Source organism: Dermacentor albipictus, chromosome 4, assembly GCF_038994185.2.
Source record: "Dermacentor albipictus isolate Rhodes 1998 colony chromosome 4, USDA_Dalb.pri_finalv2, whole genome shotgun sequence".
NCBI lineage: Eukaryota > Metazoa > Arthropoda > Arachnida > Ixodida > Ixodidae > Dermacentor > Dermacentor albipictus.
In genome coordinates, this window is record NC_091824.1 from 170,762,121 (window position 1) to 170,774,318 (window position 12,198).

Below are 12,198 nucleotides of genomic sequence, written 5' to 3' on the forward strand. Positions count from 1 at the left end.
GCTGGGATATCCTTCCGGAGCTCTCGCCATTTCGAAGTGGGTCGGTAGAGTAGCGCTGTATAGTCGAGTCCTTGTGTGGTGCGCTGAAAACGGAGGGTGATGACAGGAGCTGGGGGAATGCAGTGTCGTCACGTCAGTGCCAGAGAAAATAGGAGACGTCTACTTTCACTGCGTGACGTGCTTGAATAAGCTTGTAGGCGCGACAAGCTACAACCATCTTTGCCGAAAGTCAAGATGAATAGTTTAGACCGCTTATTAAATGCGTTCTCCTCATCATTACCATTCAAATCGGCAGACAGCAAAATCCAAGCACGGAGTTGTCTATCCACGCCCTCCAGAGCTCACCCACGTGACTTCCCCTCGCAGCCTTCAGCTGGCCTCACAGCGGCGCCGTGATGGACGCTCTTGGCGGACGCCAGGCGACGGTGGCACAGTTCCTGCTCGTCACCGTCGCTGCCGGTGCCACGCTGCTGCTCAACGGATTGCTGGCCGCCTGTCTCGTGCGCCGTCGACGCAGGAGGCGGCGGCGGCTGGCCGGTGCGTTACCAATAACACGGCGCCCTTGTCATTGATCATTCAATACGTACCAACTCGTCCACCTTAGGAATGATTCTGTTGCCTTTCGCCATATTTTGATACATTGAAACTTGGTTAACTTTGTAGATACTTGCTTTGTTTATCTTTTCACCCACTCTGATTGGACTTGCACAAGGTTGGCAGTATTGAATAAAGAAATTAAGAAAAATATTTCCGTTATACTTCAGTTCCTATCATAATTTTATTCTGACAGTACTAAGCCCATTATTCGTAGGCGCTTGACGTTGTGGGTTGTCTGCCATCAGCCGCCTGGAAAAAAAGGGAAGGCACGTGGAGGCCAAAAAAATTAAGGAAATAGGTCAAGAGGTGAGGAGTACGGAGCCGGAGAGAATGCGGGCGCAGGCTATTACGTCAGCGTCACGTGACGGCGCTCTCGTAACGGTCGTAAAGGAGGAGGCGAAGGCGTTCACGCCTGAGCAGGCTGCTGCTGCGGCGGCGATACAACCGTTTGCTCAGCGCAGATTTATGGGCGTAGAACATCGTATGATATACCCTCTCAAATGTTATTGCTTCACATCTCTTTTAGTCGATAAAATTAGCAGTTCATGATCCTGTTAAAGCGAACCTTTCTTAGCGAATTCACTCGAAATTTGCTGACCGTGGCTACTAATTGTGCCTATATGGCTACTGTCTCGCCGAATAGTTCACACACAGAAAGAAAGTGTTACGGTAGTTCCGATGCATTTGTTGAAATCAATGTTAACTGATACTTTCGGGAAACGTCTCAATTAAAGGCTATGCAAATACAAAAATATGCGTGCAATTTTATTTCCGAGCACACAGAAGGAACTGTTCACCTTTGTCTTCCATCACAGGGGTCCGCTGCATTTTCTGTTGCACCTCTCGTTGCGTGCACCCCATCTCATCTTCTTACGTTGACAAACATCAAACATTGCCTCTGTCGCCGTGGTATTACTACATCGACATCTCACAGTCTGCATTGACGTGAACTGCTGTTCACATTTGGACATAGCTTGTAGACGCGGTAGCGTGGAAAAATAAACATTGCGTACTTACATCACTTGGCCATTGCATCAGGCCACTGTAGCACATTTCAGTGCATACCGGCTCATTGTGGTATTCTGCCAACGAAAAAGCAGATGAAGCTTCTTCAACACATAAAATATAAGCGGATTTATTTCACTACATCTGATGTTTCTCAACTAGCTAAAAGATTTGCTTCTGAAGAAAAGGATCGGCTCTGCAGCTCGCCGACCCAACATTACCTTTTCCTTTGCTCAATCGACCCAAATCTCAGATCTATATCTTAGGATTTTACGTGCCAAAACCACTTTCTGAATATGAGGCGCGCCGTAGTGGGGGATTCCAGAAAATTCGACTAGCTGGTGTTCTTTAACGTGCGCCTAAATCTAAGTACACACGTGTTTTCGCATTTTGCCCCCATTGAAATGCGGCCTCCGGAGCCGGGACCAAATCTGAGATCCAGACTCTCATCCAGCATTGCTCGCCATTTGTAAACTCTACATCACCGTCTTCGCCTGAGCACCGCCTATGGAAACGGCTTACGGTACCGTTTCGGTCAAGTGACAAGTCCACACTGCAACAACTGTGGCTCAATAGGAACCGTGTAGCTAATCCTGTTTGAGTGTCGAGCGTATGTCGACGAGCGTGCGTTCTATCAACATTGCATGCATTCACTTACACAGAGACATTTGTCATTTAACTATGTCTTAGGCCCTTTAGCCTGCCTCACGCAACAGAGGCGTGCGATGAACTTTTTATTTATATACTTAAAAAACATTGGTCCACTCGACAAACTTTAGTTCTACTCTGTCACCCTCATGCACATCTCACGCGGCGAATTCTGTCACCTCATTGTAGGGCGGTGCATACACCGAAAGATGGACTCTACCATTGCACGCCGTTGCCCAAGAGTCAGAAAATTCATTGCTCTTTTTTTTTTACTTATTCCTTCTTTATGCGCCTCTCGTCTTCTCTCTTTCTCTCCCTCATTCCCTTCCACGCGCAGAGTAGCATGCCAGCGATGTCTTTACGCCGTCTAAAATCTCTCTCTCTCTCTCTCTCTCATGACATTAGAACTGTCACCATTGCATTGCATAAAAATTTACATAACATGGAGGAGGAGGAGTACATTTTAATTAAGAGAAAGGAGGAGAGGCTAGCATTTAATTTTTTGCGCATCGTATTTAGTTTTATAGCATCAGGTAACCGCTTCTCTAAAGGCCCAAGTAACATAGATTCCCAATGTGCGTTGCATCTACATATATTTCCAAGTAATTGTTCGCATTACTTGTATTATTTACACAAAGTACAGGGCGGAACGAGACAGAAGCAAGGACACAGATGAATTTCGCATGCGTTTAGAGAAAATAGAATTCCCAGTAAACTATAAGATCCGCTTATTCCGCCTCACTCAAGAAAAAAAAATAGAGCCTACGTGTTTTTTCTCTGCAGGCCTGTTTAATTTCCTAGTCGCTTTTCTTTTATGCTTCTGCTTGTACTTCAGCTGCCATCGCCTTCAGGACGTTAATTACATTAACCTCCTTTTTTATTATTATTGCAGCATCCGAGAAGAACTCTGTCGGCCATTCAGCGGACATGCAGTTTTGCAATTCGGCAAGCCATGAGTCCACCTTCGACGGGCACTCCATGGCGACGAGTGATGTTTACGTTGGTCAAGCCATAACTGTAAGTAAAGGCCCAGGCTCGCAAGGCTTCATTTACCACCAGCAGCAGTGCTATCAGCATACTCTTGGCACTAAAGTTTAACAACGTGATAGTTTTTGCCGTAGTTGTGCAGCTCCTCTGCATGATGGAAAAAAGTCTTGTTCGTAAGAGACATTCGCATGGACACTAAATCCCTAAGACGGCAACACCGGGCGTCCTCTGTCCTGTTCTGCTAACTTGTAATCACCTTTCCACTATGCTGACTTATGCTATGGCTAGTCGCGAATGTCGTTAGCTAGCTGAGAAGTATAATATGAAAAGTTGCGAAAAGTAAAGGTCGTCAAGGCATATGATTTTGTAGCTGACAGAATCCAGACAGTCGACAAATGCCATTTTCATATGCCATTCTTGCTTGCATGAACTGTCACAAATCTTCCAGAGAAAGAGTCCACCCATGCGTACCGCATAACACTATTCACAGATGCTTGTGTTGTATTGACAGTTTTTTCATCTATTTGTTAGATACAGGCTGCAGCCTGATCTAAACATTTTTACGAGGGGTGTTCCATGTCTGACAAATGTAAGTGTATAAGCGTAAAACAGTTTGCTAGGTTTTACAATGCTGCGTCAAAGGTTTTCCTCTTTATACCAGTCGCCATATACAACTGTTAAGGTGTCCATGTCATTATTTTTTAGTAATCCCTCTTCCTGTGATGTGCTTATTCCCCATATTATCAACAATGTTATTTGCGCGCACTTTTCTTCTGAGACCACCAACCTCCACCACCGCTTACACAGAGATAGAAGTTGTAGAACAATTATTTCAGCAGGACATGGTGATTCCAGCAGCTTCTCAAGCAATTAAAACAGTGCCGTAAACGTAGTCCACAGATTACGTGAATGTTGTTTCGTTTTGTCTGTGCATGGAACGCATATTTATAGGCATTGTGTAACGATCGCAAGTTTGACGTTGTCGTCTCTTCTTTTTTTATTTAATTTTTCCCAGAAAAATATATTGTCATGCTGCCTGGATGTAATTTGTTAGTGAACTGAAATAAACCACATTGAACAAGTATTTATTCATCTCATTTGGCGACCGTTCAAAGCTAATGCCGCTGTCATTGCTCGTTACATCGGCGCCTCGGGATCAGCGCTGTCTGGGAGTGGCTCCCACCACCGTGACTATCATACCGGTCAGTATTCTGAGTGGTCAGTAAACGCTCTTTCGTGGGACCAGACGTCACAGTGCTTACACTGACGCGTTAGAGCGGCATGAGCCTGTTTGAACATGTGTGCGTACGACCCTTCATGGACCCTATGCCCTGGTCCTTCGCAGGAAATACCTCCTAGTGAAGAAAAACCTGAGATCGAAGAGTGCTGCACGGACGCCATCTATGCGCCAGCTGCGCCGCACGAAGTGTTCGACCCCAGCGAATCACTGCTGCCCCGAGGCTCAAATCACGCACCGCCGGTCGCGCAGGACTCCATTGTGCGCACAACGCCCAGCCATCCGCATGCTGCGGCCGTGAGCTGCGTTCTCGGAAAGCTGGGCAGCCACATGGTGTGACCGCTCTGCCGCGTCAAGCAAAGCAATGTGCAAGCTTTGCTCACGGACACTCGCAGAATGCTGCAGCCACGCCGTATTGTGAGAGACTCCCTTTGAATTCGCTCCATTATTGTGACGGGAACAAGCGGCTGGAACATCGTATTTTTCCCGGCGTGTTTTTGAGAATGATTGAACAGTCTTTATACATATGTAGAATTCCTCGCGTTCATATTTTGCCGCGCAGACAATGTGATTCAGAGACCTGTTGTCATGATGCCGTGTACTCTGTGGTCCCTGTGATCTTTCAGACACCTTGAACTAGGCACTACCGGGCATTATTTCCGCAACCTCGGGCCAAGAAGCGAACGTTATGAGCCTGGTCAAATTACGGACAAAACCTTAATAAAATAACGCCGGCTTTTGCCGTCCTACGCCATTGCAGCCGCTTTCTCAATAACCTGAGCGTGAGCGAGTGCGTTAAGGGCTGCCTCATCGCTCTTCACGTGGGTGGCACACTGGTGGGTATATGAAACCCCTTGGCGCCCCTTCCGCACTCCAGGATTTCTCGCGCTCGCGCGTAGACCTTCGTATTCCATCTGTTCTTAAGAATAACGACAGGAATGCTCCGAAGAGGGCCAACGAGGGCAGAAAATGTTGACTGCAGTGTAGTTATGGCGCTGATATGGACACTACCTACACATAATAAGCAAATGCCGCGAAGTGCTGGAGGCGACCTTTTTTTTTTTTCAGAGCGCTTTATCACTTTGTCACCTTCTACTTTTTTTCCTCTCGCATAGGCGGCTGTTTGCAAACTTACAGCAATCGCTGAACGAGAGATAGGCCGACAAGTGCAGCAACCGAACTGCCTCATCCTCCGTCACCAGCTCCATTGAGCATTTACAACAGTGTCGAATAACTGATCAGTGGCGACAATGCTGAAGTGGCTTTAATGGCAGTGAGCACAGCTGAATGAATTATTTTCATGATGCCACTCGCCAGCGGTGCTCTGAGAACCGCGACTAGTTTAGATCATTTCAGCAATGCTCTCATCACGCTATATAACGGCGCTACGGAGAGGAGCACTGATCAATGCGGTCCGCAGAACCGAGCATACAAGCCGCGCAGCCTATCGAAAAGGGGGAAACTGAGGGCGTCTCCGGGCGCTGAGAACAAAGCGAAGTATGTAGTCGGGAAACGATAAAGCCAAACCCTATCAAAACACTTGGTTAGTCATTCCAACACGGCAAACATGACGCCTTAGCCATGTTCTTATGTAAGCAATTGGCGCGTTTCATTCATCCACTACATTTCCTCTCTTGCACAAAAAGCAGGCCGCCCCAATTTTTCCGACAAACACCGCCAAACCATCTTTCCAGCATTGTCATAATTACGAAGAAACCTAGTGATTCTTGGGAGGCACGATCAAGTTGCACAGCGTGGCAGATGCGGTAAGCTCGCTAGGAAAAGAACGTTCAACAATGAAGCACAGCTTTGTCCCAGTTTCTTACCTGCCTTTAAAGCATTTCTTTTATATAAATGGCGTATTCCTTGGACAATACTTCGCTAAGTACTCGCCTATTGTGCCTCGGACGTGATTGTGATAGTTTGTGTTTATGCGGACAAGCACTCGCTAATTGCCAGGATTTATTCTCGTGGCTCCAACTGAGTATTCGATTGTGCCGTTGCGCGGGACGTTATGGAAATCCCTGAAAAAACAAAAAAAAAACTCCTCATTCAACCTGCCACCGATCGTTTCTTTTTGTCTTCATTGAAGCAAAAAGGCGTTGGCACTATGGTGCCAGGAAAGCAAATGCAACATAAATGTTCTGGTACACTATGCCATACATCCTACTTGGTGTAAAAAAGAAAGAAAAAATATCTGTATTCAGCTAAGAAACCATATTGTTAACTGGACGACTTTGTACATAATAAAATGGTTGCACAAGTTTATTTTTGTGCACAGAAGTTCTCACTCCTGCGTCCGCATTTTTTCGTTTTCTTTCTTTCTTCTCGTGTGTTTGATTGTCGCATATTGTGGCACACTCTACGGCTGCCAGCACAAGCTTTTAAACAAGACTGTCTGTTAGCAGAAGATTATATAGCCATGTTTGTATCAGAAACGGGGCTTTTCCCAGAGACTATGAAGACTCCACGAGAAACAGCCTTGCATTACAAGCACTCATTTCAATGTGTGAAGCATCGCTTCAAGTTTTATATCAATAAAGAAAGGTGATGATTATACTTCCAACAAAAGACAAGAAATATGGTTGAAGTTATTTTTGACACGCATCGCTGCTATATGTATAAAAAATACTATACCTGCGATAGCTTCTTTTCTTAAAGAGAAAGCTTATATATATATATATATATATATATATATATATATATATATATATATATATATATATATATATATATATATAAAGCGCCCGCTAGTCTCGTAGCAAGAAAATTGATTGATCAAGAACGGTGATGACGTAAATTCAACTAAAACGAGGCATTTCAAGGTTTTCCGGTGCCTGTCCTGCTTTAAAAAGCCGGGTTCCATTCGGCGCTCACACTGGCTATCTCCTTGAATTTCACTGAATGCAGGCATTACATGCGAACGGCCTTTGCGAGGAAGGTGACATTGTGTTTGGAGCTCATGGAAGCTCGGTGCAGTGGACCAAACATGGTTACTGTCTGACACCTTGGTCAAAATAGGAACGCCGCAACGCAAAAAAAAAGAAAGAAAGAACGCGAGCATCGAAGGTAGTGACGTCCTGTCACGTGCTGGGACGCTGACAGCGCGATATAGAGGCACTCGGGAGCGTTGTGTGGTCCGTGCACGTATCTCAACCTAAGTGTCTGTGAAAAGCGCCAAGTATGTACACATACGAGTATATGGAGACGCATTAGTAAGGTACCAAATCGGTAGCAGTATGACGCGAGGTAAGCAACAACAAAAAAAGACAAGAAAAAAAAGGGAGGAAGCGACTTGCTAGCAGCGCCTGCTGACCTCGATTAATGTCGCGGGCGCCCGCTTGCCAAGTGATAATTGGGTTTCGCCCGCTGACTTCGCGAGGAAGTAAACCGACCAAGGCGCGTGCTCCCTGCCTGCATATAAAAGCGTCGCGCGCGGGTGCTCCAACGCAGAGTCCAGCTATACTCTGCTCCGCAGGGCTGCGATGGACAACGGACGTGCCCTGAGAGGTGAGCATATTCTCGCTCTTCATGTTCTAAGGAGAAGTGTACGCTGCAAGTAAACTTTCGTGCCACTATAGTTCTGGAGTTCGCTAACACCCACTACGATTTGAGCTATGTAAGGGGGCACTCAAGAGAAAAAGAAATAATTTCTTCTGTAATAGTAAATTACCCTTTTACTGTAATGAAGAAGACATTCTCAATGTTTGGGGTGGCTGAGTAAGCCAAAAAAGGCGCAACGAGGAAAAGGCTACAGTGGCGGCGCCGCCTTAAATTCCCGCAACAGTTCGCCGTGTCACTGGTTATTCATCGGCAAAAATTGATAAAGTTGTATCTGAAATGGCCAGATACTGAACTCGGCAGGTTGAGAGAGCTTTTAATGCCCCCTCCCCCCCCCCCCTCGACAGCCTTAAAACAAAAAATACTTGAAGCTTTGTGACGTCACGCTCGTGTACCGGCACGGTGGTTTCGACGCAAGATAAAAAACAAATCAAATTTAGCCTTCATTTTCTGTTTTAGTAATCAGCATCTTGCCACATAATTATTAAAAACGATGTTTTGAGATACTTCATCAGTCTAAATAGGCTTAGCCTTTTTTTACGCGAAGCATATTACGAGAGCTCAACCCAGCTCCTCAGGCGCGGCGGTGTCGCCTTGAAACCACGTGACACCGTGACGTCACGACAGAGGAGAAGTGGCTTTGGCTCAACTCTTGCAAGACGGGCTGGGTGGGAATCGAACCAGGGTCTCCGGAGTGTGGGACGGAGACGCTACCACTGAGCCACGAGTACGATGCTTCAAAGCGGTACAAAAGCGCCTCTAGTGAATGCGGTGTTGCCTTAGAAACGAGCTGTTTCTAAGGCGTGCGTCTCTTGCTCAGGCGCACATTTCGTTGCCGCACCGAACGCTGCTTTGCTCGACGCTCACCGCGTCCAATGCGGGGCGCGTAGTCGCTGCCCTGTAGCCCATTGTCTTACACCCCTTGGCGGGTCGACGGGAACGCTGTCGCGTTCCACTCTTGAAGGCGAAGCAGTAATGCATGAGTTGTTTCTTCGTCTAGCCGAACCAAATATAGCCAAGCAACAGCAGTTCACCAGGCTAAACAGTGGTTCAACAACTAAAATAAAGGCTAGTATGCTTCGCATCCTGGGCTTAACCTTACCTAAGCCACAGCCATTTTTTTTTTCTTTTCGTCCAGTATCCTTTTCAGTAGTCTGCCCCGTCTTTGATCGCTACCACCCCACACCCAACTTGCCCCACACCTAGATGTGCCGCAGTCGTCATAAGCTTGCAAATGCAACGTGCCTACCGCACGCTGTGCGTCACGAGGTGTTCTTATCGCATCCAGATGGCCAATGTCCTCGTGGTTTTCAAACAGGTCGGTGCACCTTGTTTGAGTTTTTCCTTACTATCACTCACGCACACACACGAGAGACGCACGGACATGCGAAGCGCTGTACCCATGTAAACACTTCCGTTTAGACTCGTTTCTCTCTAAAAACACCACGTTGTCTGTAGGGAGCTCTCGCTGTCTCGTCACCGTTTCTACTCTGGTGACGTTTGCTTAATGAGGCTTCCTCGTCGCATTTGCGGTGTCAAACAACGCCACGGGCATTCGTGACAACGGTACAACTCACAAGAGAGGCACCTTTTCACATTTCCGGTGTCCAAGAAAGCAATACTGCCGCTGCCAGTCAAGACAGCAACTGCGTATAGATTTGAACACCAGAAAACGAAGGGATTTCATGTCACCGCCCATCCACACCGGGTGCTCGTTTTTCACCAAATAAAGCGCGTGTGTCCCCTCCCGCCAGGTTAATTATCTGTGCCTTGCAGCTCATGCAAAAGTTGCTCTTTCTATTTCTCTCACAGACATACACTATTCAAACGCCTAAAAATACGTCGATGTTATTGTTCTTTGTGCATAAGGACGTCTCGTATCTCACGTACCTTGCGACAAATAAGGTAAGTATATTGTAAGTGTGAAAATTGCGCACAACGAGCAGCGGCGCCCAACCTGAACGGAGGAAGTCACGCGCCACGGCGAGTTGCGACTCCTTATCGCGATAGGGAGAATCGGCAATGCCTCAGGGAATGAGGCAACGTTTGGGTCTGAAAGAAGTTGCCGTATTCAGGTGAAATTGGCGCCCTACGTAAGTCTCGGGCAAGTTTTTCATTTGCATCTCAGAGGCCCCAGTTATGAGGCTTTCAATTCAACTCAGTTTTATTCGTGATCATTAAATATACACAGTCGCAGTATTATGGAGGAGGGCGACCCAAAGTCGAAACTGTACACTAGGCCTCCTAAAAGAGGGATGTGGGATTTCTTAATTTCAGGGTCGACTCGATGGCATTCTTGAAACGATGTGGATCGGAATAGAGCGCGGTGTCAGTGAGCAGGTCATTCCAGTCAGCACGTTTGTGGATTCATGCAGGAAGTCCCCGAACATGCTAGGAGACTGGAATGACCTCCCACATGACGTAGGATTGCATTCACATTTAAAAGTTTCTTTTCTACACTTTTTTTTTCCTTGAGACAGCCCTCCACGAAAAAGAAATGTTTGTGGATTTGCTACAGCGTAAACTGAAACTGACACGTCTACAGGCGGAACAGCAATCACGCTGGCTGCAGCATTTCTGTTGCACTCACGACAGTGCACGCGTGTGCATGCAGAGGCCGACCCCAGCGCCTCAGTACCCAAGGCTTTTACTGGGTCACGTGTTCTCACTTGTAGACATTTTCATCGTGGCTCTCGTGTGCCCGGGAACATGCTACCCAGAAATCACGTTGTTCCTCCAGGCTGGCTGCGTCTAGACGTTCCCATGAAGCTTTGCTGCTGCCTAGCCCTTCTAGGAATGACACAGGGACAGTTCTTTTCGAAGACAACCAACACTATACCTCGTATGGGCAGAAGGGCTTTTGACTACCCTCCGGTGAGTGACGTTCATTATGACGCGGCGTTGGCCGCTTGGTTTACAACGTAAAAAATTTAAAATAGTAAGGCCTTAAAAGGGGCGTTGAAGACACGTGCGATGTGCCAGTTGGGAACTAAGTATATTTCTTATTTTTATTTATTTATAACAAATAGCCTTCTGTTAATGACCAAATAGATCGCCATATTTTTCTACCGCTAACGCTATACTTCTACCGCTAACACGTCTGTACTAGCATGTCCCACGTCCGGCGTTGACATCTCCGACATGCGATTCGCAGTTGGAAGAACAGAGGTTGGGCCGCGTTCTCGGCCTCCTGAGGGCAGACCCGTCACGTCAGTCGGTGGCAATGGCCGACCTGGGATATCTACTGGGAGCGGATGGCATGCAGTACGGAGCCTGGCAAAGACCGACCAATGGTACGCAACGCGGCCCTGAGTGCCATACGTATAGCGCGTGTGAGAAGCCTGGACTTTGAACGCAGCTGTCCCGCGCGTGTATTTGTACTGGCGGGTGCCTGCTTTTTAACGCACCTGTGCGTGTGTGCGTGCGCAAACATCAATGATAAACTTGTGAAGAACAACTTTTGCGAGCAACTCCAACTCGTTAGTATCATGCTTTACGAAACGTTGATTGATTGATTGATTGATTGATTGATTGATTGATTGATTGATTGATTGATTGATTGATTGATTGATTGATTGATTGATTGATTGATTGATTGATTGATTGATTGATTGATTGATTGATTGATTGATTGATCGATCGATCGATCGATCGATCGATCGATCGATCGATCGATCGATCTATCTCGTATGCGCTTGTCTGCTTGCCGCTCTGACCAATTGTCTGGGCGCTTGGAAATTTGCATGCTTCGCAACAGGTTGCCGTGGAAGCCAGTGCCGAGTTCGGGGAGCTGTGCTGCTACGGACCTTGCAAGACGCCGACAATGTGCAATGATGACCCCTGAAGAAGCGGTTCCTCTTCATCGTGGCGAAGAAGCGATTATTGTTGGAAATTAATAAAACACACAGACGCCTCGGTCGGAGGAGGTGAAAACTTCATGCATTGTGAAATGCCACGTGTGCGCTGAAGCGGAGCTCACATGAGCTAGCTGTTTCGCAAGAAAACTCGCGTATGCCTCGGGCTCGGTCCCATTCACGCAAATGTGTATGGGGTTCAGCCACTACATGTAGGATATGGTTCCTGAGGCACGCGATCTTTGGCTGCAAGCGCCAGTTTCTCCGTCATTCATACTGCCATTTTTACACCTTATAGACACTTAAACT

General features: G+C 46.9%; 2 protein-coding genes across 4 annotated transcripts in view; both read left to right on the top strand.

Moving 5' to 3' along the window:
• Positions 1–6,701, top strand: part of LOC135902456 (nephrin-like) — a 59,524-nt gene extending 52,823 nt beyond the window's left edge. For all 3 annotated transcript variants that reach the window (XM_065432538.2, XM_070537805.1, XM_065432539.2), the window contains 3 exons: positions 367–537; positions 3,143–3,267; positions 4,583–6,701. In XM_065432538.2, coding sequence (XP_065288610.1) covers positions 367–537; positions 3,143–3,267; positions 4,583–4,813 — 527 coding nt within the window. In that variant the 3' untranslated portion in view covers positions 4,814–6,701. The remainder of the gene's footprint in view (positions 1–366; positions 538–3,142; positions 3,268–4,582) is intronic.
• Positions 6,702–7,853: 1,152 nt separating this feature from the next.
• Positions 7,854–11,968, top strand: LOC135902491 (uncharacterized). Its single transcript, XM_065432600.2, has 4 exons — positions 7,854–7,984; positions 10,776–10,909; positions 11,190–11,328; positions 11,793–11,968. The coding sequence occupies exons 1-4, from the start codon at positions 7,960–7,962 to the stop codon at positions 11,867–11,869; spliced, it is 375 nt and encodes a 124-aa protein (XP_065288672.1). The 5' UTR covers positions 7,854–7,959; the 3' UTR covers positions 11,870–11,968.
• Positions 11,969–12,198: the final 230 nt, after the last annotated feature.